Source organism: Schistocerca serialis, chromosome 11, assembly GCF_023864345.2.
Source record: "Schistocerca serialis cubense isolate TAMUIC-IGC-003099 chromosome 11, iqSchSeri2.2, whole genome shotgun sequence".
Classification (NCBI taxonomy): domain Eukaryota; kingdom Metazoa; phylum Arthropoda; class Insecta; order Orthoptera; family Acrididae; genus Schistocerca; species Schistocerca serialis.
The window spans coordinates 186,460,241-186,486,734 of record NC_064648.1 but is presented as its reverse complement, the minus strand read 5'-3'; the positions used below and the strand labels follow the sequence as shown (position 1 = coordinate 186,486,734).

Below are 26,494 nucleotides of genomic sequence, written 5' to 3'. Positions count from 1 at the left end.
GCGGGAGATCGGACAGGTTTGCACTACCTTGCTGCGATGCTGACAGACACCTCGCCCAACGACTCAACGTGCTTTTGTTCACTGCGCGGGAGATCGGACAGGTTTGCGCTACCTTGCTGCGCTGCTGACAGATGCCTCGCCCAGCGACTCAACATGCCTTTGTTCACTGCCGCGGGAGATCGGACAGGTTTGCGCTACCTTGCTGCGATGCTGACAGACACCTCGCCCAACGACTCAACGTGCTTTTGTTCACTGCCGCGGGAGATCGGACAGGTTTGCGCTACCTTGCTGCGCTGCTGACAGACGCCCCGTCCAACGACTCAACGTGCTTTTGTTCACTGCCGCGGGAGATCGGACAGGTTTGCGCTACCTTGCTGCGATGCTGACAGACACCTTGCCCAACGACTCAACGAGCTTTTGTTCACTGCCGCGGGAGATCGGACAGGTTTGCACTACCTTGCTGCACTGCTGACAGATGCCTCGCCCAATGACTCAGAATGCCTTTGTTCGCTGTGATGCTGACAGACACCCCGTCCAACGACTCAAGTGCTTTTGTTCACTGCCGCGGGAGATCGGATACGTTTGCGCTACCTTGCTGCGATTCTGACAGACGCCCCGTCCAACGACTCAACGTGCTTTTGTTCACTGCCGCGGGAGATCGGACAGGTTTGCGCTACCTTGCTGCGATGCTGACAGACACCTCGCCCAACGACTCAAAGTGCTTTTGTTCACTGCCGCGGGAGATCGGACAGGTTTGCGCTACCTTGCTGTGCTGCTGACAGACCCCTCGCCCAACGACTCAACATGCCTTTGTTCACTGCCGCGGGAGGTCGGACACGTTAGCGCTACCTTGCTGCGATGCTGACGGACGGCTCACCCAACGACTCAACGTGCTTTTGTACACTGCCGCGGGAGATGGGACAGGTTTGCGCTACCTTGCTGCGATGCTGACAGACGCCCCCGTCCAACGACTCAACGTGCTTTTGTTCACTGCCGCGGGAGATCGGACAGGTTTGCGCTACCTTGCTGCGCTGCTGACAGACGCCTCGCCCAACGACTGAACATGCCTTTGTTCACTGCTGCGGGAGATCGGACAGGTTAGCGCTACCTTGCTGCGATGCTGACAGACGCCCCGTCCAACGACTCAACGTGCTTTTGTTCACTGCCGTGTGAGATCGGACAGGTTAGCGCTACCTTGCTGCGATGCTGACAGACGCCCCGCCCAACGACTCAACGTGCTTTTGTTCACTGCCGTGTGAGATCGGACAGGTTTGTGCTGCCTTGCTGCGATTTTTACAGACGCCTCGCCCAACGACTCAACATGCCTTTGTTCACTGCCGCGGGAGATCGGACACGTTAGCGCTACCTTGCTGCGATGCTGACGGACGGCTCACCCAACGACTCAACGTGCTTTTGTTCACTGCCGCGGGAGATGGGACAGGTTTGCGCTACCTTGCTGCGATGCTGACAGACGCCCCCGTCCAACGACTCAACGTGCTTTTGTTCACTGCCGCGGGAGATCGGACAGGTTTGCGCTACCTTGCTGCGCTGCTGACAGACGCCCCCGTCCAACGACTCAACGTGCTTTTGTTCACTGCCGCGGGAGATCGGACAGGTTTGCGCTACCTTGCTGCGCTGCTGACAGACGCCTCGCCCAACGACTCAACATGCCTTTGTTCACTGCTGCGGGAGATCGGACAGGTTAGCGCTACCTTGCTGCGATGCTGACAGACGCCCCGTCCAACGACTCAACGTGCTTTTGTTCACTGCCGTGTGAGATCGGACAGGTTAGCGCTACCTTGCTGCGATGCTGACAGACGCCCCGCCCAACGACTCAACGTGCTTTTGTTCACTGCCGTGTGAGATCGGACAGGTTTGTGCTACCTTGCTGCGATTTTTACAGACGCCTCGCCCAACGACTCAGCGTGCTTTTGTTCACTGCCACGCCTCCATACACATTCTGTATGCCCCTATTTGCGATGCTCTGGTGTTCTGCCAAAGGACAGCTGCAACTCCTTTAGAGATACCATTTTGAAGGTTACATGTAGTGCTGCCACCTATCGGGAGTTACGAAACTGCAGGTGCTAAAACGGGATATTCCACGGTGTCCCACAACAAATTCCGGAATGTTTTCATCCTAAATTGGCCGAGAAAAAGAATGTGTTCAATTAGCAACTGAATGTCCTTCATAGACAGCTCTTTGAAACTTGGACCATACACTGAAAGATGTGCTACAGTATAGCACTGAAGTTAACTGAAATAAGTATGCTATGAGACGAACAGAAATGACACTTTAATTCACAGACAATAATTGAACTGAAGTCACCGCTATTCATGGTGGTCCGCTGGACATTGCGAAAAGTGGGTCATGGTTCTTAATATGGTGTGTGATGACCACGGATGGCAGTACATGGTGGGTGCATGTTTGCTGAGACGTTCTTGTGGTACGTTGTTCCTTATATATATACTAAGATGGTATCTGTTCTTTCGGACATGTCCGAAAGAACAGTATATATATAGTTAAGGCTCACCTGCCACTTGACCATCTTTTTCTTCTGTGCGAATGCACAGACAGTGCCCGAACTCTTACGGGAATCGGCAACGCGCCGCGAGTAATGAGTAAAATGGGCGGGGGCACTACGAATGTGGTGCGGGACAATACGTGGAGAATGTGGGTTTCGCGGGAGGTGTGCCAGAGATAAATCCCTGCAGTTGCACTATCCTCTGTGTCCTCGGTGGCTCAGATGAATAGTCGGCACGGTAGCTCAGCGTGTTCGGTCAGAGGGCTGCCTGCTCTCTGTAATAAAGAAACTGTGTCAAGGAATTAACGATCAACTTGAACGGATGTCTTGTGACGTCCGCCCCGACCAAACGCAACTAGCAGTATCGAACAAAATGAATAATAAAAAAAAATAAAATAAAAAATAAGTTGGATAGAGCGTCTGCCATGTAAGCAGGAGATCCCGGGTTCGTGTCCCAGTCGGGGCACACATTTTCATCTGTCCGCGTTCACGTATGTCAACGCCTGTAAGCAGCTAAGGGTGTTCATTTCATTGTAAACGGAGTTCCTTTCCTTCTCCAGTGCCCATATCATGACCATCTTTCTTCTACTTCTTCTTTTTTTTTTTGAGTCATCAGTCTTCTGACTGGTTTGATGCGACCCACCACAAATTCCTCTCCTGTGCCAGCCTCTTCACCTCAGAGTAGCACTTCGAACCTACATCCTCAATTATCTGCTTGACGTATTCCAACCTCTGTCTACCTCTACAGTTTTCCCTGCTACAGCTTCCTCTAGTACCATGGAAGTCATTCCCTTATGTCTTAACAGATGTCCTATCATCCTGTCCCTTCTCCTTTTTTTTCTTTTTTTTCCTTTACTGAATTTCGATTCCCCCCGAATGGGGCGGGCTGGCAGCAGCTTATTACGCTGCTCTGCAGCCTACAGACTTTTTAAAATGTAAGAAGAAGAGAAGAAACAATAAAAGCAGGCGTTAAAACGGTGACTTAGATTGTAAAATGGCGGAAAGTTGTGGAAAGTTAAAACGTAAAGCAAAGGGTTGGCAATGCTAGTAAAATACACAGGAATTAGGCAAGTAACATAGTAGCCAGACAATTAAAAAACATGGAGACAGTCTGGTTTCTGTTCGCAAGAGATAAAAAAAATCACACCCAGTGACAGCATGATGTCTGGTCGCAACACTTCTGAAAAGACACACAACACTGAACACTCACTGTAAACACTGCACGAAAATGTCGGCACAAAGATAAAGATGACACACCCTAGCAGATGGCAGATGTGGCGGGGGGGGGGGGGGGGGGACCTGGACAGATGAGGAGAAGAAAAACGGAAGGGGGGAACCAAAGGAGGGAGAGGATCCATAAGGGGGGGGGGGGGCAGGGCAGACGTGAGAGGGAATGGGAAAAGTAGAGGAGGGAAATGACTTGGTGGAGAGAAGGGGGGCAGAGAGAGGGTAGGGGGGAGAGGGAGCCCAGGAAAAGGACAGAGGAAAGGAGGGGGGGTGAGGATCAGAGTTGATAGGGATAAATGGAGGGAGAGAGGGCATCATCCAGGATGGGGGAGTTGATGGAAGCCACCTTGGGAAAGGAGATGAAGGGTGTAGAGATGGAGGGTTAGGGGGACACAACAGTGAAGGTGTGGCAGGGGGCGGGGATGGGAGAGGAGAGGAGCAACCAGGGGGTGAGGGGGATCAAGGCGGGAGGTGTAGAGTATGCGGATATGTTTGAGGAATAGGAGCACACGGGGAAAGGAATGAGGTCGTAGAGGATCCGCGTGGGAGACGGGAGGCATATACGGAAGGCGAGGCCCGTGCGGTTAAAGGCGCTGCAGTCTGCAACCGCAAGACCGCTATGGTCGCAGGTTCGAATCCTGCCTCGGGCATGGATGTTTGTGATGTCCTTAGGTTAGTTAGGTTTAACTAGTTCTAAGTTCTAGGGGACTAATGACCTCAGAAGTTGAGTCCCATAGTGCTCAGAGCCATTTGAACCATTTTTGAAGGCGAGGCAGAGTGAATGATGCTCGAAGATCTGGAGGGACTTATAGAATTTGGGGGGGGGGGGCAGATATCCAGGTGGGACTGGCATAACAGAGGATGGGACGGATTAAGGATTTGTAGGTGTGGAGCATGGTAGAGGTGTGCAACCCCCATGTCCGACCAGAGAGGGGTTTGAGGAGTCGGAGGCAGTTGTGGGCTTCGGATTGGATACAGTGGAGATGAGAGATCCAGGTGAGGTGACGGTCAATGGTGAGGCCAAGGTAGGTGAGAATGGGGGCGAGGCAGACAGAACGAGCACAGATGGTAAGGGAGATATCAAGGAGCTGGAAGGAGCGAGTGGTACGACCTACGATGATTGTCTGGGTCTTGGAAGGATTGACTTTCAGGAGCCACTGGTTACACCATGTGGCAAAAAGGTCAAGGTGATTCTGGGGAAGGCGTTGGGACCGTTGGAGGGTAGGAGCGAGGGCGAGGAATGCAGTGTCATCGGCATATTGCAAGAGGTGTACTGGAGGGGGGGGGGAGAGGGGTGGGGCATCCCTTTTCCTTATCAGTGTTTCCCATATATTCCTTTCCTCTCTGTCCCTGTGCAAAACCCCCTCTTTCATTACAGTACCTAATTTTCAACATTCGTGTGTAACATGACATCTCATACGCCTGGATTCTCTTCTGTTCTGGTTTTCCCACAGTCCACTACCTTACAATGCTGTGCTCCAAACGCAGATCCTCAGAAATTTCTTCCTCAAATTAATGCCCATGTTTGGAACTAGTAGCCTTCTCTTGGTCAGGAATGCTCTGTTTGCCATTGCTAGTCTGCTTTTGATGTCCTCCTTGCTCCGTCCATCATTGGTTATTTTGTGGCCTATGTAGCGGAATTCCTATAACTTCATCTTCTTCGTGACTATCAATCCTGTTGTTAAGTTTCTCGCAGTTCTCATTTCTGCTACTTCTCATTACTTCCGCCTTTCTCCGGTTTACTCTCAATCCATATTCTGTACACTATTCATTTTATTCAGCAGATCAAGTAATTCTTCTTTGGTTTCAGTCAGTATAGCAATGTCATCAGCGAATCGCATCACTTATCCTTTCACCTTGAATTTTAATTCCACTGGTTGTTTTATTTCCATCGTCACTTCTACGATGAGTTATGCTGACCCAAACAGGCTGACGTGGCGAAATTTGACGTTACCGCGCGTACAGTAACTTACTTAGTGAGCATCACTCACCGTAAAAAAAAAGCACAGAGACTGGATGTTTGTGTTGTCCTCAACATTACATCATCATTCCCACCATTGGTGACAGTGGATTGGGAATAAATTTTGGACTGAGTAAGAACTGGGCCTTTGTATGGGCGCTGATGAGCGTGCAGTTCAGCGCCCCACAAACCGAACATCTACATCTACATCTACATACATACTCCGCAATCCACCATACGGTGCGTGGCGGAGGGTACCTCGTACCACAAATAACATCTTCTCTCCATGTTCCACTCCCAAACAGAACGGGGGGAAAATGACTGCCTATATGCCTCTGTACAAGCCCTAATCTCTCTTATCTTATCTTTGTGGTTTTTCCGCGAAGTATAAGTTGGCGGCAATAAAATTGTACTGCAGTCAGCCTTAAATGCTGGTTCTCTAAATTTTCTCAGTAGCGATTCACGAAAAGAACGCCTCCTTTCCTCCAGAGACTCCCACCCGAGTTCCTGAAGTATTTCCGTAACACTCGCGTCAAGATCAAACCTACCAGTAACAAATCTAGCAGCCCGCCTCTGAATTGCTTCTATGTCCTCCCTCAATCCGACCTAATAGGGATCCCAAACGCTCGAGCAGTACTGAAGAATAGGTCGTATTAGTGTTTTATAAGCAGTCTCCTTTATAGATGAATCACATCTTCCCAAAATTCTACCAATGAACCGAAGATGACTATCCGCCTTCCCCACAACTGCCATTACATGCTTGTCCCACTTCATATCGCTCTGCAATGTTACGTCCAAGAATTTAATCGATGTGACTGCGTCAAGCGCTACACTACTAATGGAGTATTCAAACATTACGGGATTCTTTTTCCTAATCATCTGCATTAATTTACATTTATCTATATTTAGAGTTAGTTGCCATTCTTTACACCAATCACAAATCCTGTCCAAGTCATCTTGTATCCTCCTACAGTCACTCAACGACGACACCTTCCCGTACACCACAGCATCATTAGCAAACAGCTGCACGTTGCTATCCACCCTATCCAAAAGATCGTTTATGTAGACAGAAAACAACAGCGGACCTACCACACTTCCCTGGGCCACTCCAGATGATACCCTCACCTCCGATGAACACTCACCATCGAGGACAACGTACTGGGTTCTATTACGTAAGTCTTCCAGCCACTCACATACTTGGCAACCAATCCCATATGCTCGTACCTGAGTTAGGAGTGTGCAGTGGGGCACCGAGTCAAACGCTTTCCGGAAGTCAAGGAATACGGCATCCGTCTGATACCCTTCATCCATGGTTCGCGAGATATCGTGTCAAAAAAGGGCGAGTTGCGTTTCGCAGGAGCGATGCTTTCTAAAGCCGCGCTGATGCATGGACAGCAACTTCTCTGTCTCAAGGAAATTCTTTATATTCGAACTGAGAATATGTTCAAGAATCCTGCAACAAAGCGATGTTAAGGATATTGGTCTGTAATTTTGAGGATACGTCCTTCTACCCTTCTTATATACAGGCGCCACCTGCGCTTTTTTCCAGTCGCTCGGGACTTTACGTTGGGCAAGAGATTCGCGATAAATGCAAGCTAAGTAAGGAGCCAATGCAGTAGAGTACTCTCTGTAAAACTGAATTGGAATCCCATCAGGCCCTGGCGATTTATTTATTTTCAACCCATTCAGCTATTTCACAACCCCAGGGATGTCTATCACTATATCCTCCATAAGGGAATCTGTACGAGCCTCAAACGGGGGTACGTTTGTCGTCACCATCAAACCATAACAAAACTTGTGGTAGGCGTGGGGAGTTTCGCGTAACACTACTTCATTGTATATAGGCCAGGTGCTGACAGCATTCGCTACTGTGTCGTTTCTTTTTGCAGCGCGGCACGGATGCTGCACTTCCCCGTGCTGGGCGAGGCGGCGCCGCCCCCGCTGGCGCCCGGCGCAGCCCCCGCCACCCCCGCCGGCGCGGTGCCGCCTCCGCTGTCCGCCCCCGGGCCGCTGTCGACGGGTGGGTCCTGCTCGTCGACCACGTCTTCCACCGCGGACCTCTTCCTCTACGACGACGACATGGACGACGACGCTGACGACGACGACGACGACGACGAAGACGACGAGGAGGACGAAGAGGACGACGACGACGTGGCGGGGGGCGGCGGGGGCGGCGGGGAGGCGGGCTCCTCGGCCGCGTCGTGCGACGCTCTGAGGCGGAGGGGGAGGCGCGGGGGCGGACAGCGGCGCGGCGCCGAAGACGCGGACGTCGACGACAGCTCGTCGAGCAGCTGCCACAGCGACCAGGAGAACGCCCACTCGCGATTCCTGCTGCTGCCCGCTCACAGGTAGCTGTCACGACTAGCCTAGCCCAGCCTAGACTAGCCCAGCCTAGCCTAGCCCAACCTAGCCTAGCCCAACCTAGCCTAGCCCAGCCTAGACTAGCCCAGCCTAGACTAGCCCAGCCTAGACTAGCCCAGCCTAGACTAGCCCAGCCTAGACTAGCCCAGGCTAGACTAGCCCAGCCTAGACTAGCCCAGCCTAGACTAGCCCGGCGTAGACTAGCCCGGCCTAGATTAGCCCGGCCTAGACTAGCCCAGCCTAGACTAGCCCAGCCTAGACTAGACCAGCCTAGACTAGACCAGCCTAGACTAGCCCAGCCTAGACTAGCCCAGCCTAGACTAGCCCAGCCTAGACTAGCCCAACCTAGCCTAGCCCAGCCTAGACTAGCCCAGCCTAGACTAGCCCAGCCTAGACTAGCCCAGCCTATACTAGCCCAGCCTATAGCCCAGCCTAGACTATCCCAGCCTAGCATAGCCTTTGCACCAGACTCGACTCACTACTCAATCCCCATACAAACATATTAGGAAATTGCTGAGAAAGCAACAGTCGTTTTAAACGTACTCACTGTCCCACTGACAAACAGTAATTATGCGAAATTAAAGCAGCTGTCAGAAGGACAATGAAAGACTCTGTTAACGAATTTGAAAGCTATATTTTACCTGCAGATTCCATAAATAACCCCAAAAAATGTTGGCCGTACGTGAAATCTATGAACGCTACAAATAATTCAATACCTTCTCTCGCTGACAGTACGGGTAATGTAACTGATGATGATAAACAGATGGCCGAAATTCTAAACCTAGCATTCAAAAACTCGTTTATGGTAGAGGACTGCAGCAACATTGTCCCTTCCAACTATCGAACAAACGAAAGGATGGCTGACATACTGTTTAGTGTATCTGGGACTGTAAAATAGTTAAGATCCTTAGACGCCAGGAAGGCATCTCACCCAGACGCTATCCCCTTAAGATTTTATGTTCACTATGCTACAAATGCTGGTAATTATGTGCATCTGATTTTCTACCCATGGAGAAGAAATAAAAACTTTCAGGTTCGCCGATGACATTGTAATTCTGTCAGAGACAGCAAATGACTTAGAACAGCAGTTGAACGGAATGAATAGTGTCTTGAAAGGAGTATAAGATGAACATCAACAAAAGCAAAACGAGGATAATGGAATGTAGTCAACTCGGGTGATGCTGATGGAATTAGATTAGGAAATGAGACACTTAAAGTAGTAAACGAGTTTTGCTATTTGGGGAGCAAAGTAATTGATGGTCGAAGAAGAGAGGATATAAAATGTAGACTGGCAATGGCAAGGAAAGCATTTCTGAAGAAGAGAAATCTGTTAACATCGAGTATAGATTTAAGTGTCAGGAAGTCGTTTCTGAAAGTATTTGTATGGAGTGTAGCCATGTATGGAAGTGAAACGTGGACGATAAATATTTTGGACAAGAAGAGAATAGAAGCTTTTGAAATGTGGTGCTACAGAAGAATGCTGACAATTAGATGGGTAGATCGCATAACTAATGATGAAGTATTGAATAGAATTGGGGAGAAGAGGTGTTTGTGGCACAACTTGACCAGAAGAAGGGATCGCTTGGTAGGACATGTTCTGAGGCATCGAGGGATCACAAATTTAGCATTGGAGGGCAGCGTGGAGGGTAAAAATCGTAGAGGGAGGCCAAGAGATGAATACACTAAGCAGATTCAGAAGGATGTAGGCTGCAGTAGGTACTGGGAGATGAAGAAGCTTGCACAGGATAGAGTAGTATGGAGAGCTGCATCAAACCAGTCTCAGGACTGAAGACCACAACAACAACATTATAGTTGTACTGTAATGGATATATTTTGGTATCTATAAACAGTATGTTACACTTATTCACCTTCAAGGTCTTCTGCCAGACCCTCTCTAGATGATTCTGCAGATCGATACTGTTTTCTGGCGTTACTATTTTGTTATAGACAACCTCATCATCATCTGCGAACAGTCTTAAAATGGGTGCTGCGCTTTCTACTAGAACATTTATACGTAAATACTTCCTTGGGGCACTCCGCAAATTACCTTTACATATGTCGATTTTGTTCCGTTAAGGGCGACGTGTTGAGTTCTGTCTGCAAGGAAGTCTTGAATCCAGTCTCAAACCTGGTCCGATGCTCAGTAAGCAACAGAGCGAGCGAGGTGGTGCAGTGGTCAGGTTTGCACACTGGACTCGCATTCGGGAGGACGACGGTTCAGACCCACGTCTGGCCATCGTGATTTAGGTTTTCCGTAATTTCTCTGAATCACTCCAGGCACATGCCGGGATGGTTCTTTTGAAAGTGCACGGCCGACTTCCTTCCTCATCCTTACCTAATGCGATGGGACCGATGACCTCGCAGTTTGGTCCCGTCGCAGCAAGTCAACCAACCAGCTCGGAAAGTTCGTATTTTTTTAAATTTTTTTTTTCACTAAACGGCAGTGCGAGACGGTGTGAAATGTCTTCCTGAAGTCAAGAAACACGGCTTCAATCGGGGTGCCCTTGAAACTTCCTGGCAGATGAAAACTGCCTGCCCCACCGGGACCCGAACCCGGCACCTTTGCCTTTCGCTCCATCGGCGGAGCTACCCAAGCACGACTCACGACCGGTCGTCGCAACTTTCCTTCCGCCAATAACTACTCTCCTGCCTTCCAAACTTCACAGCCTGGGGGATGTTTCCAGAACGAATTTTTCACTCTGCAGTGGAGTGTGCGCCGATATGAAACTTCCTGGCAGATTAAAACTGTGTGCCCGACCGAGACTCGAACTCGTCCTCTGCTTTTCGCAGGCTAGAGCTCGTGCTTGAGTAGAGCACTCGCCTGTGAAAGGGCAAAGGACCCTAGTTCGAGTCACGGTTTGGCACACAATTTTAATCTGGCAGGAAGTTTCATATCGGCGCACACTCGACTGTAGAGTGTAAATTTCGCCGGCCGGTGTGGCCGTGCGGTTTTAGGCGCTTCAGTCTGGAACCGCGTGCCCGCTACAGTCGCAGGTTCAAATGGCTCTGAGCACTATGGGACCCAACTGCTGTGATCATCAGTCCCCTAGAACTGCTACTGAGCTACTGAAACCTAACTAACCTAAGGACGTCACACACACCCATGCCCGAGGCATGGATTCGAACCTGCGACCGTAGCAGCAGTGCGGCTCCGGACTGGAGTACCTAGAACCGCACGGCCACCGTGGCCGGATAGTCGCAGGTTCGAATCCTGCCTCGGGCATGGATGTGTGTGATGTCCTTAGGTTAGATAGGTTTAAGTAGTTGTAAGTTCTAGAGGACTGATAACCACAGATGTTAAGTCCCATAGTGCTCAGAGCCATTTGAACCATTTTTTTTGAGAGTGCAAATTTCATTCTGAGAGCCGTTGTCTACAACGATGTGGATCTCGCGGAGGAATAGAGCGACCTGGGTTTCGCAATATCTCTGTTTGTGGAATTTACACTATGTGATCAAAAGTATCAGGACACCCCATATTAGGTGCATTGTGCTTCCACCTACTGCCAGGTACTCCCTATCAGCCACCCCAGTAGTCATCAGACATCGTGAGAGAGCAGAATGGGGCGCTCCGCGGAACTCACGGACTTCGAACGTGATTAGCTGACTGGGTATCACCTGTGTCATACGTCTGTACGCGAGATTTCCACACTCCTAAACATCCCCAGGTCCACTGTTTCCGATGTGATAGTGAAGTGGAAACGAGAAGGGACACGTACAGCACAAAAGCGTACAGGCCGACCTCGTCTGTTGACTGACAGAGACCGCCGACAGTTGAAGAGGGTCGTAATGTGTAATAGGCAGACGTCTATCCACACCATCACACAGGAATTCCAAACTGCATCAGGATCCACAGCAAGTACAATGACAGTTAGGCGGGAGGTGAGAAAACTTGGATTTCACGGTCGAGTTGCGGCTCATTAGCCACACATCACGCAGGTAAATGGCAAGCGACGCCTCGCCTGATGTAAGGAGCGTAAAATTGGACCGTTGATCAGCGGAAAAACGTTGTGTGGAGTGACGAATCATGGTACACAATGTGGCGATCCGATGCAGGGTGTGGGTATGGGGAATGCCAATTAAACGTCATCTGCCAGCGTGTGTAGTGCCAACAGTAAAATTCTGAGGCGGTAGTGTTATGGTGTGGCCGTGTTTTTCATGGAGTGGGCTTGCACCCCTTGTTGTTTTGCGTGGCACTATGACAGCACAGCCCTACATTGATGTTTTAAGCACCTTCTTGCTTGCCACTTTTGGTGAGCAATTCGAGGACGGCGATTGCATCTTTCAACACGATCGAGCATTTCTTCATAATGCGCGGTGTGTGGCGGAGTGGTTACAAGACAATAACATCTCTGTAATGGAGTAGCCCCCGCAGTCCTGACCTGAATCCTATAGAACACCTTTGGGATGTTTTGGAACGCCGACTTCGTGGCAGGCCTCACCGACCGACATCGATACCTCTCCTCAGTGCAGCACTCCGTGGAGAATGGGCTGCCATTCCCCAAGAAACCTTGCAGCTCCTCTACATCTACATCTACGTCCATACTCCGTAAGCCACCTGACGGTGTGTGGCGGAGGGTACCTTGAGTACCTCTATCGGTTCTCCCTTCTATTCCAGTCTCGTATTGTTCGTGGAAAGAAAGATTGTCGGTATGCCTCTGTGTAGGCTCTGATCTCTCTCATTTTATCCTCATGGTCTCTTCGCGAGATGTACGGAGGGAGCAACATACTGCTTGACTCCTCGGTGAAGGCATGTTCTCGAAACTTCAACAAAAGCCCGTACCGAGCTACTGAGCGTCTCTCCTGCAGAGTCTTCCACTGGAGTTTATCTACCATATCCGTAACGCTTTCGCGACTACTAGATGATACTGTAACGAAGTGAGCTGCTCTCCGTTGGATCTTCTCTATCTCTTCTATCAACACTATCTCGTACGGATCCCACACGGCTGAGCAGTATTCGAGCAGTGGGCGAACAAGCGTACTGTAACCTACTTCCTTTGTTTTCGGATTGCATTTCCTTAGGATTCTTCCAATGAATCTCAGTCTGGCATCTGCTTTACCGAGGATCAACTTTATATGATCATTCCATTTTAAATCACTCCTAATGCATACTCCCAGATAATTTATGGAATTAACTGCTTCCAGTTGCTGACCTGCTATATTGTAACTAAATGATAAGGGATCTTTCTTTCTGTGTATTCGCAGCACATTACACTTGTCTACATGAGATTCAATTGCCATTCCATGCACCATGCGTCAATTCGCTGCAGATCCTCCTGCATTTCAGTACAATTTTCCATTGTTACAACCTCTCGATATACCACAGCATCATCCGCAAAAAGCCTCAGTGAACTTCCGATGTCATCCACAAGGTCATTTATGTATATTGTGAATAGCAACGGTACCACGACACTCCCCTGCGGCACACCCGAAATCATTCTTACTTCGGAAGACTTCTCTCCATTGAGAATGACATGATGCGTTCTGTTACCTAGGAACTCTTCAATCCAATCACACAATTGGTCTGATAGTCCGTATGCTCTTACTTTGTTCATTAAACGACTGTGGGGAACTGTATCGAACGCCTTGCGGAAGTCAAGAAACACGGCATCTACCTGTGAACCCGTGTCTATGGCCCTCTGAGTCTCGTGGACGAATAGCGCGAGCTGGGTTTCACACGATCGTTTCTTTCGAAACCCATGCTGATTCCTACAGAATAGATTTCTAGTCTCCAGAAACGTATGCTTGCGAGAGTGGGAGCTGTCATCAAGGCTAAGGGTGGGCCAACACCGTATTGAATTCCAGCATTACCGATGGAGGGCGCCACGAAGTTGTAAGTCACTTCCAGTCAGGTGTCCGGATGCTTTTGATGACATAGTGTATGTTGAATTTTATAGAGGAGAATTCCGTTTTCCAAAATTGTTATAACTCTTGAGTATAAAACATGTTGCATAATTCTGCGACAGATCGACGTGAAATCGGAATTAGAGGGGTCAAGGTTAGGGAGGCAACCACAACCAGTATATTTCTCGTGGAGAAATAAAACTGCTTGAGCTGTAAAATCGTTTTATTCTTAGGTACTACCGGTTTCACAGCACTTATCAATGCATCTGCAGGAGCAGATCCATACATAAGTGGAAGAACAATTACGTGGAAATAGATAATGTCAAACCTAACATGAAAACCTAATAGCCTAAAAAACGCACTGACTGGAGTCAAGTGATGATACACATAAAATTACACACAGTGACATTACGTAAATGTACTCCTCATTGCTCCTTAAGATTCACGGGAGAGCTCCCCAGAATTTTTTTATTACTTTTAGGACATTCCTTTGTCTTTGAGTAATTTGTTGCATGGGGCTGACTATGAACGCAGCGTCTTTATGCTACGTATATCATGACATAACTCCAGTGAGTACATCATTATTACGTTTTCATCGTAGGTTTGAGACCTTGTTTTTCCGCGTATACACAGGAGTTTTCATTAGATTTATTATTCCAATAATCGTTATAATCCTTGAAACAGCACCATCGAAAAAATTAATTACTGACCGAGAAAAAAAATCGCCATTTGAATGTGAATATGATCCAAAAAGATCAGCACGAATACCATTTTCCCTCCGATTCTTCTTAATCGCTGAAATTTTTCTAATCTTTGTTGTAGAAATTGCATTAATTCCACGTATACACAAGATTTTTCATTAGATTTATTATTCCGATAATCGTTATAATCCTCGAAACAGCACCAACGAAAAAATTAATTACTGACCGAGAAAAAAAAATCGCCATTTGAATCTGAATATGATCCAAAATGATCAGCACGAATACCATTTTCCCTCCGATTCTTCTTAATCGCTGAAATTTTTCTAATCTTTGATGTAGAAATTGCATTAATTCCACGTATACACAAGAGTTTTCATTAGATTTATTATTCCGATAATCGTTATAATCCTCGAAACAGCACCATCGAAAAAATTAATTACTGACCGAGAAAAAAAAATCGCCATTTGAATGTGAATATGATCCAAAATGATCAGCACGAATACCATTTTCCCTCCGATTCTCCTTAATCGCTGAAATTTTTCTAATCTTTGATGTAGAAATTGCATTAATTCCACGTATACACAAGAGTTTTCATTAGATTTATTATTCCGATAATCGTTATAATCCTCGAAACAGCACCATCGAAAAAATTAATTACTGACCAAAAAAAAAAAAAATCGCCATTTGAATGTGAATATGATCCAAAAAGATCAGCACGAATACCATTTTCCCTCCGATTCTTCTTAATCGCTGAAATTTTTCTAATCTTTGATGTAGAAATTGCATTAATTCCACATATACACAAGAGTTTTCATTAGATTTATTATTCCGATAATCGTTATAATCCTCGAAACAGCACCATCGAAAAAATTAATTACTGACCGAGAAAAAAAAAATCGCCATTTGAATCTGAATATGATCCAAAATGATCAGCACGAATACCATTTTCCCTCCGATTCTTCTTAAACGCTGAAATTTTTCTAATCTTTGATGTAGAAATTGCATTAATTCCACGTATACACAAGAGTTTTCATTAGATTTATTATTCCGATAATCGTTATAATCATCGAAACAGCACCATCGAAAAAATTAATTAATGACCAAAAAAAAAAAAAATCGCCATTTGAATGTGAATATGATCCAAAAAGATCAGCACGAATACCATTTTCCCTCCGATTCTTCTTAAACGCTGAAATTTTTCTAATCTTTGATGTAGAAATTGCATTAATTCCACGTATACACAAGAGTTTTCATTAGATTTATTATTCCGATAATCGTTATAATCCTCGAAACAGCACCATCGAAAAAATTAATTACTGACCGAGAAAAAAAAATCGCCATTTGAATGTGAATATGATCCAAAATGATCAGCACGAATACCATTTTCCCTCCGATTCTTCTTAATCGCTGAAATTTTTCTAATCTTTGATGTAGAAATTGCATTAATTCCACGTATACACAAGAGTTTTCATTAGATTTATTATTCTGATAATCGTTATAATCCTCGAAACAGCACCATCGAAAAAATTAATTTCTGACCGAGAAAAAAAATCGCCATTTGAATGTGAATATGATCCAAAAAGATCAGCACGAATACCATTTTCCCTCCGATTCTTCTTAATCGCTGAAATTTTTCTAATCTTTGATGTAGAAATTGCATTAATTCTGCCAACAGCAACGTGGTGAATTCATGTTAATCAAGAATGTCTTTAAGGCGACAGAGACGCCATTATCCACACGTGACTTAGTTTCAACGACATCGTGTTCAAATGGTCCCAACGGCTCTAAGCACTATGGGACTTAACATGTGAGGTCTTCAGTCCCCTAGAACTTAGAACTACTTAAACCTAACTAACCTAAGGACACCATACAGACATCCATGCCCGAGGCAGGATTCGAACCTGCGACCGCAGCGGTCGCGCGGTTCCAGACTGAAGCGCCTAGAACCGCGTGTACAATGAAGCACAAGCATTGTACGTCTGTAAAACATGTAAACTGTGGAAGCGGTCAGTCGACAGTGTCGCCGCATTCTTGTTAAATGAAATAGCGCCGGCCAGCCAGGACGCCCCAATAGACATTCACCACATCCCAAATGAACTTTACCACCTAAAACATTTCTTCGTACAATATAGCTACATTGGACTGGGAACACCCGAGAAAGATGTCATCAAAGTCAAGAAAATATACCAAAACTTAATGAACTTTCAGACCAAGAACGTCATCATAGAAAAAAAATACGTCGGTCACTCTTGGCATGATATCTGGAGGAACATACACCACCCGTATTTACCAACAAAAGTGCTGTCGTTGTGGTACTACTTTGTGAATAGGAAATTTCCGACGAACTCCAGACTACATTCCATTCACCTGGCTGATTCCCCTTTGTGTACCACTTGCAACCTGATTGATACAGATGAACATCAATTTGTCTGTGGAAATGCAAATAATATATGGTTGTCAATCAGAAAAAAATTAGCAACTATGCAGAGAAAACCGCCGTATTTGATAACGCCAGCGTGCCTTTTATACCCGGAAGAGGAGTTATACCCCACCTGGAAGAAAAATGCCGTCAACTGGTTGAAGGGACACGCGGTATTTTACCTGCTGTCCAGTAAAGAAAGGAGCGAAGGAGATTTTTGGACGTACATTTCCGACCAGCATCACAAGCTAGCACGCATGAATAATTATTATGATACATACGCCAACTTCCTCAGAAGAACAGTCATGTGAACTCCATTTTCGATGATGCGATTCAGAACATGAAGAAACGAGAGACAATTTGATCTTTGAAAAACAAATACGATCAAGTGACAAACATCACTATCTGGTTTAGACTTGGATTTTTTCTAAAATGCCAAGGAACCTGTAATTAATTTTGATTTGATTTATTATTTTTAAATGTCAGTTGAAAATTATGTACCACAGTGGAATGTTATGACTAATTTAAAAAAAAAAACCGCTCGGCCACCACGGCCGTCATGAACAGCATTCCAGGGGATGTTTTCCAACAAGATAACGCTCGCTCGCATGCCGCTGCTGTAACCCAACATGCTGCAGATGCCTTCGCCTGCTCGATCACCAGATCTGTCTCCAATCGAGCACGTATGGGACATCATCGGACACCGACTCCAGCGTCATCCACAATCTGCATTAGCCGTCTACGTACTGACCGACCAAGTGCAACAGGCATGGAACTCCATCCCACAAACTGATATCTGGCACGTGTACAACGCAGTGGATGGATGCTTGCGTGCTTGCATTTAACATTCAGGCGTTGACAACTGTTATTAATGCACCAGCAAATGGCTCTGAGCACTATGGGACTTGGCTTCTGAGGTCATCAGTACTCTAGAACTTAGGACTACTTAAACCTAACTAACATAAGGACATCATACAGACATCCATCCCCGAGGCAGGATGAGAACCTGCGACCGCAGCGGTCGTGCTGTTCCAGACTGTAGCGCCTAGAACCGCTCGGCCACTGCGGCCGGCCAATATACCAGCAAAAAGGTGTATGGGACCAAACTGCTGGGGTCATCGGTCCCTAAGCTTACACATTACTTAATCAAACTACATCTACATCTACATCTACGTGATTACCCTGCTATTCACAATAGAGTGCCTGGCAGAGCGTTCAATGAACCACCTTCAAGCTGTCTCTCTACCGTTCCACTCTCGAACGGCACGGGGGAAAAACGAGCACTTAAATTTTTCTGTGCGAGACCTGATTTCTCTTATTTTATCGTGACGATCATTTCTCCCTATGTAAGTGGGTGCCAACAGGATGTTTCCGCAATCGGAGGAGAATACTGGTGATTGAAATTTCATGAGAAGATCCCGTCGCAACGAAAAACGCATTTGTTTTAGTGATTGCCACTCCAATTCACGTATCACGTCTGTGGCACTATGTCCCCTATTTCGCGATAGTACAAAACGAGCTGCCCTTCTTTGTACTTTCTCGATATCATCGGTCAGTCCCACCTGATGCGGATCCCGAACCGCACAGCAGTACTCCAGAAGCGTGGTGTAAGCAGTGTCTTTGCTACACCTGCTGCACCTTCTAAGTGTTCTGCCAATGAATCAGAATCTTTGGTTTGCTCTACCCACAATATTATCTATGGCTCTGAGCACTATGGGACTTAACATCTTAGGTCATCAGTCCCCTAGAACGTAGAACTACTTAAACCTAACTAACCTAAAGATATCACACACATCCATGCCCGAGGCAGGATTCGAACCTGCGACCGTAGCAGTCCCGCGGTTCCGAACTGCAGCGCCTAGAACCGCTAGACCACCGCGGCCGGCCACAATATTATCTATATCATCGTTCCAATTTAGGTTATTTGTAGTTGTAATCCCTAAGTATTTAGTTGCATTTACAGCCTTCATATTTATGTGACTTATGTGATTTATGTGACTTACCGCGTAATCGAAATTTAGTTGATTTCTTTTACTACTCACACGAATAACTTTTCCTTATTCGGGGTCAATTGCCACTTTTCGCACCATACAGGTATCTTATTTTGCAAGTCTTTTTGGTCATCTGATGACTTTACAAGACGGTAAATGACAGCATCATCTGCAAACAGTCTAAGACGGCTACTCAGATTGTCTCCTATGTCTCGTTAATATAGATCAGGAAGAATAGAAGGCCTATAACACTTTCTTGGGGAACGCCGGATATTACTTCTGTTTTACTCCATGACTTTCCCTCTATTACTACGAACTGTGACCTTTCTGACAGGAAATCACGAATCCAGTCGCACAACTGAGGCGATACTCCGTAGCCACGCAGTTTGGTTAGAAGACACTTGTGAGAAACGGTGTCGAAAGCCTTCTGGAAATCTAAAAATATGGAATCAATTTGACATCCCCTGTTGATAGCACTTATCACTTCATGAGTATAAAGATCTAGTTGTGTTTCACAAGAACGATATTTTCTGAATCCGTGCTGACCATGTGTCAATAAATCGTTTTCTTCGAGGTACTTCATAATGTTCGAATACAGTGTATGTTCCAAAACCCTACTGCAAGTCGACGTTAGTGATATAGGCCTGTAATTCAGCGGATTACTCCTATTTCCCTTTTTGGGTATTGGTGTGACTTGAGCAGTTTTCCAGTCTTTAGGTACGGATCTTTCTGTGAGTCAGTGGTTGTATATAACTGCTAAATATGGAGCTATTGTATCAGCATACTCTGAGAGGAACGTGACTGGTATACAGTCTGGACCGGAGGCCTGGCCTTTATCAAGTGATTCAAGCTATCTTTGTTACACCGAGGATATCTACTTCTATATTTCTCATCTTGACAGTTGTTCTTGACTGGAATTCAGGAATATTTACTTCGTCTTGTTTGGTGAAGGAGTTTCGGAAAACCGTGTTTAATAATTCTGCCGTTTTTATCGCGCAGTGAAGGTATTGATTGCGTCTTGCCACTGGTGTGCTTTATGTATGACCAGAATCTCTTTGGGTTTTCTGCAAGATTTCGAGCTTCGTTGTTGAAATTATTAAAAGCATCTCGCATTGAAGTACTCGCCATATTTCGAACTTCCGTATAACTTTGCCAATTTTGGGGATTTTGCGTTCTTTTAAATTTGGCACGCTTTTTTCGTTGCGCTAAGGACAAGACACAAATTCATGCCCGAGGGAGGACTGGTACCTCGTACAGGGGAAGCCGCGCGAACCGTTACAAGGCGCCCAAGACCGCGCGGCTACCCCGCGCAATGTACCAGCACTTCACATTTGCGATGTCTTATCTGGCGCTTACGTTAACCTGTGAACTTGCGCTGTTAACCACTGAAACACGTTACCTACGCTACTGGCCATTAAAATTGCTACACCACGAAGATGCGTGCTACAGAAGCGAAATTTAACCGACAGGAAGAAGATGCTGTGATATGCAAATGATTAGCTTTTCAGAGCATTCACACAAGATTGGCGCCGGTGGCGACACCTATAACGTGCTGACATGAGGAAAGTTTCCAACCGATTTCTCATACACAAACAGCAGTTGACCGGCGTTGCCTGGTGAAACGTTGTTGTGATGCCTCGTGTAAGGAGGAGAAATGCGTACCATCACGTTTCCGACTTTGATAAAGGTCTGATACTAGCCTATCGCGATTGCGGTTTATCGTATCGCGACATTGCTGCTCGCGTCGGTCGAGATCCGATGACTGTTACCACAATATGGAATCGGTGGGTTCAGGAGGGTAATACGGAACGCCGTGCTGGATCCCAACGGCCTCGTATCACTAGCAATCGAGATGACAGGCATCTTATCCTCATGGCTGTAACGGATCGTGCAGCCACGTCTCGATCTCTGAGTCAACAGATGGCGACGTTTGCGAGACAACAACCATCTGCACGAACAGTTCGACGTTTGCAGCAGCACAGACTATCAGCTCGGAGACCGTGGCTGCGGCTACCCTTGACGCTGCATCACAGACAGGAACGCCTGCGATGGTGTACTCGACGACGAACCTGGGTGCACGAATGGCAAAACGTAATTTTTTGCGGACGAATCAAGGTTCTGTTTACAGCATCACGATGGTTGCATCCGTGTTTGGCGACATCGCGGTGAACGCACATTGGAAGCGTGTATTCGTCATCGCCATACTGGCGTATCACCCGGCGTGATGGTATGGGGTGCCATAGGTTACACGTCTCGGTCAGCTCTTGTTCGCATTGACGGCACTTTGAACAGTGGACGTTACATTTCAGTTGTGTTACGACCCGTGGCTCTACCCTTCCTTCGATCCCTGCGAAACCCTAAATTTCAGCAGGATAATGCATGACCGCATGTTGCAGGTCCTGTACGGGCCTTTCTGGATACAGAAAATGTTCGAATGCTGCCCTGGCCAGCACATTCTCCAGATCTCTCACCAACTCAAAACGTCTGGTCAACGGTGGCCGAGCAACTGGCTCGTCACAATACGCCAGTCACTACTCTTGATGAAGTGTGGTATCGTGTTGAAGCTGCATGGGCAACTGTACCTCCACACGCCATGCAAGCTCTGTCTGACTCAGTGCCCAGGCCGTTATTACGGCCAGAGGTGGCTGTTCTGGGTACTGATTTCTCGGGATCTATGCACCCAAACTGGGTGAAAATGTAATCACATGTCAGTTCTAGTATATTTGTCCAATGAATACCCGTTTATCAACTGCATTTCTTCTTGGTGTGGAAATTTTAATGGCCAGTAGTGTAGAGAAATGTATTCCCCTAAATTTCTTTACTCTACTTTATTGTTTGCTGGTCCACTTCTATTTTCCCAATCAGTGCATACAGGTTAGGACATAAAAATACAGCTTGCAGAGAATAAAAGAATTTTACAGCTCAAGCGGTTTTATTTGTCAACACGATTACTGTATTTCACACTTGACGAGTACCCCTGGTATGTGAGCGTGCCGCCCCTGTAGACGTGATAACCTCGCCGCCCGTGTGAGTGCAGGCAGCGCCAATACAACCTCCACCACCATGGCTGCAGACACCACCACCATCACCACCACCACCACAACCACAACCACCACCACCACAACCACGCGACGTCTCCGGCCCCCGGAGGCGGCGCCGGTGCCGGCGGGCCGTTGGAGGCGGCGTCGCAGTCCGGGAGGCGGCGCTGCAGCTCCGTGGGCGGCGGGGGCGGCGGGGGCGGTCGCTGCCCCCAGCAGCAGGTGCAGCAGCGGCAGGCGGCCAACCTGCGCGAGCGGAGGCGGATGCAGAGCATCAACGACGCGTTCGAAGGGCTGCGCGCGCACATCCCCACCCTGCCCTACGAGAAGCGGCTGTCCAAGGTGCGTGCCCGGTCAGCCGAGACCAGAAAGTGACTGAAGTAATTACTTTTGAATACATCATGGGAGTGGACAGTGATCAAAGTGTTACAAATATTTACTATCAAAAACAGTCTCGTACAGATTCCCGTATGGAGGACATAGTGATAGATATCCGTGGGGTTGTGAAGCAGCTGAATGGGCTGAAAATGAATAAATCGCCAGGTCCTGATGGAATTCCAGTTCGGTTTCACAGAGAGTACTCTATTGCATTGGCTCCTTACTCGGCTTGCATTTATCGCGAATCTCTTGCCCAACGTAAAGTCCCAAACGACTGGAAAAAAGCGCAGGTGACGCCTGTATTGATTGGCGACTCCATGGAGTGCCCTGTGCACCACGACCACATAATGGATATACCTGGAACGAGAAACAGCATTGGTCGTATTTTTTTTTTTTTAATATCCGCAAAATCGATTTTAGGTCACTTAGTGACCATCCTCAGGGCTGTAATATACAATTTAAATAGTTTATGTGATCGCTCTAAGCTTGTTGACACCAATTTAAATTGTATATTACAGCACTGAGGATGGTCACTAAGTGACCGAAAATCGATTTAGCTGACAATAAAACAAAAAAAAAAAAAAAAACGTCCAATGCTGTTTGTCCTTCCATGACGCCTATATATAAGAAGGGTAGAAGGACGGATCCTCAAAATTACAGACCAATATCCTTAACATCGGTTTGTTGCAGGATTCTCGAACATATTCTCAGTTCGAATATAATGTAAGTAGGCTGTTTAGGTTTTTATGTTGGTAACGCCACGTAGCGCTCTGTATGAAAATCACTGGCTGTGCTGTGTGCAGTCTGTAGCTGGGTGGCATTGTTGGAATTCGCTATTGTAGTGTTGGGCAGTTGGATGTGAACAGCGCGTAGCGTTAGGCAGTTGGAGGTGAGCCGCCAGCAGTGGTGGATGTGGGGAGAGAGATGGCGGAATTTTCAGACCGGATTATCTGGACGTCTGTCCATCAGAAACAGTAAATTTGTAAGACTGGATGTCATGAACTGATATACTATTAAGGTAAATACATTGTTCTTTATCAAAATCTTTCATTTGCTAACTATGCCTATCAGTATTTAGTGACTTCAGTAGTTAGAATCTTTTATTTAGCTGGCAGTATTGGCGCTCGCTGTATTGCAGTAGTTCGAGTAATGAAGATTTTTGTGAGGTAAATGATTGATGAAAGGTATAGTTTATTGTGAGTCAGGGCCATTCTTTTGTAGGGATTATTAAAAGTCAGATTGTGTTGGGATAAAAATACTGTGTGTCAGTTTAGTGATGATCAGGATAAGTAAAGCGAGAAATGTCTGAGTGCGTTCAGTTTTGCTCAACTGTTTGAAAATCAAATAACGTGTGAGGTTTACCAGCACAGTAATTCACTAATTTTTCTAAGGGGACGTTTCAATAATGAATTTCCTTGACACAGAGAAGTTGCTGTCCATGCATCAGCACGGCTTTAGAAAGCATCGCTCCTGCGAAACGCAGCTCGCCTTTTTTTTCACATGATATCTTGCGAACCGTGGATGAAGGGTATCAGACGGATGCCATATTCCTTGACTTCCGGAAAGCGTTTGACTCGGTGCCCCACTGCAGACTCCTAACTAAGGTACGAGCATATGGGATTGGTTCCCAAGTATGTGAGTGGCTCGAAGACTTCTTAAGTAATAGAACCCAGTACGTTGTCCTCGATGGTGAGTGTTCATCGGAGGTGAGGGTATCATCTGGAGTGCCCCAGGGAAGTGTGGTAGGTCCGCTGTTGTTTTCTGTCTACATAAACGATCTTTTGGATAGGGTGGATAGCAATGTGCGGCTGTTTGCTGATGATGCTGTGGTGTACGGGAAGGTGTCGTCGTTGAGTGACTGTCGGAGGATACAAGATGACTTGGACAGGATTTGTGATTGGTGTAAAGGATGGCAGCTAACTCTAAATATAGATAAATGTAAATTAATGCAGATGATTAGGAAAAAGAATCCCGTAATGTTTGAATACTCCATTAGTAGTGTAGCGCTTGACGCAGTCACATCGATTAAATTCTTGGACGTAACATTGCAGAGCGATATGAAGTGGGACAAGCATGTAATGGAAGTTGTGGGGAAGGCGGATAGTCGTCTTCGGTTCATTGGTAGAATTTTGGGAAGATGTGGTTCATCTGTAAAGGAGACCGCTTATAAAACACTAATACGACCTATTCTCGAGTACTGCTCTAGCGTTTGGGATCCCTATCAGGTCGGATTGAGGAAGGACGTAGAAGCAATTCAGAGGCGGGCTGCTAGATTTGTTACTGGTAGGTTTGATCATCACGCGAGTGTTACGGAAATGCTTCAGGAACTCGAGTGGGAGTCTCTAGAGGAGGCGTTCTTTTCGTGAATCGCTACTGAGGAAATTTAGAGAACCAGCATTTGAGGCTGACTGCAGTACAATTTTACTGCCTCCAACTTACATTTCGCGGAAAGACAACAAAGATAAGATAAGAGAGATTAGGGCTCGTACAGAGGCATATAGGCAGCCATTTTTCCCTCGTTCTGATTGGGAGTGGAACAGGGAGAGAAGATGCTAGTTATGGTACGAGGTACCCTCCGCCACGCACCGTATGGTGGATTGCGGAGGATGTATGTAGATGTAGACAATGTTTTTATTACGGTGACAGGTTTCGACCATTACTGTGGTCATCTTCGGACCAATGAATAAGGACCTCCTTGTGTTGGAGAATAACTCAGTAGAAGGAGGTGCTTACTCATTGGCCTGAAGATGACCACAGTAGTGGTCGAAACCGGTCACCATAATAAATAAATTGTGATCAGGACAGTTTTTGATGGTAAATATTAGCGACTAAAGTGACTATCCTCCGCATTTTCTCCCTTTGCATGTGGTCTCCCAATCGGCGAACGTGAAGTGCATGCGCAATTACATTTGTTTTTTCCCGGGACATGTGTGATGCGGAAGTCAAATTGCTGGAGGAATGAAACCCACCTTGTCAGCCTATCGTGTCTCAATTTTGCCGACAGCAAAAATTCCAACGCTCTGTGGTCTCTAAAGACATGGATCTTTTGTCCAAGCAGGAAATATTTGAATCTTTTGAAAGCCCACGCGATAGGCAATGCCTCCAGCTCAGTTACTGAGTAATTCCTTTCGCACTTTGTATGGACTGGGCTCGCAAATGATATCGTCTTGTTTGCTAATGTCCCCTTTTTCATAATTTGTTGGAATATTACTACGCCAAGACCTGTTTCTCGCTGTGCAGTCCACATACAAAAATCCGCTGTTAAGTCAGGGAGAGCTAGGATAGGTGGCCCCACAAGGGACTGTTTAAGCGAATTGAATTCATGATCGGCTGCCTCATCCCAAACCCATGGTGTCTTCTTTCCTGTTAAGACACGAAGTCTTGGTGCTCCATTCTCCTTCGTTCTAACAAGCACTCCGTCTCCAGGCCACGAGTGGCCTACCGGGACCATCCGACCGCCGTGTTGTCCTCTGTGGAGGATGCGGATAGGAGGGGCGTGGGGTCAGCACACCGCTCTCCCGGCCGTTAGTTGATGGTTTTCTTTGACCGGAGCCGCTACTATTCGGTCGAGTAGCTCCTCAATTGGCATCACGAGGCTGAGTGCACCCCGACAAATGGCAACAGCGCATGCCGACCACTCCCGACAGCGCTTAAACTCTGCTTCTACATCCATACTCCGCAAGCCACCTGACGGTGTGTCGCGGAGGGTACCTTGAGTACCACTATCGGTTCTCCCTTCTGTTCTAGTCTCGTGGAAAGAAGGATTGTCGGTATGCTTCTGTGTAATCTCTCTGATTTGATCCTCATGGTCTCTTCGCGACATATACGTAAGTGGGAGCAATAAACTGCTTCACTCCTCGGTGAAGGTATGTTCTCGGAACTTCAACAAAAGCCCGTACCGAGCTACTGAGCGTCTCTCCTGCAGAGTCTTCCACTGGAGTTTATCTATCATCTCCGTAACGCTTTCGCGATTACTAAATGATGCTGTAACGAAGCGAGCTGCTCTCCGTCGGATCTTCTCTATCTCTTCTATCAACCCTATCTCGTACGGATCCC

General features: G+C 46.8%; 1 protein-coding gene across 1 annotated transcript in view; it reads left to right on the top strand.

The window, feature by feature from the left end:
• Window positions 1-22,267: 22,267 nt before the first annotated feature.
• Window positions 22,268-26,494, top strand: part of LOC126426408 (pancreas transcription factor 1 subunit alpha-like) — a gene marked incomplete at its 5' end in the record, with an annotated part of 115,067 nt that continues 110,840 nt past the window's right edge. Inside the window, one exon of the mRNA XM_050088326.1 lies at window positions 22,268-22,402. Coding sequence (XP_049944283.1) covers window positions 22,268-22,402 — 135 coding nt within the window. The remainder of the gene's footprint in view (window positions 22,403-26,494) is intronic.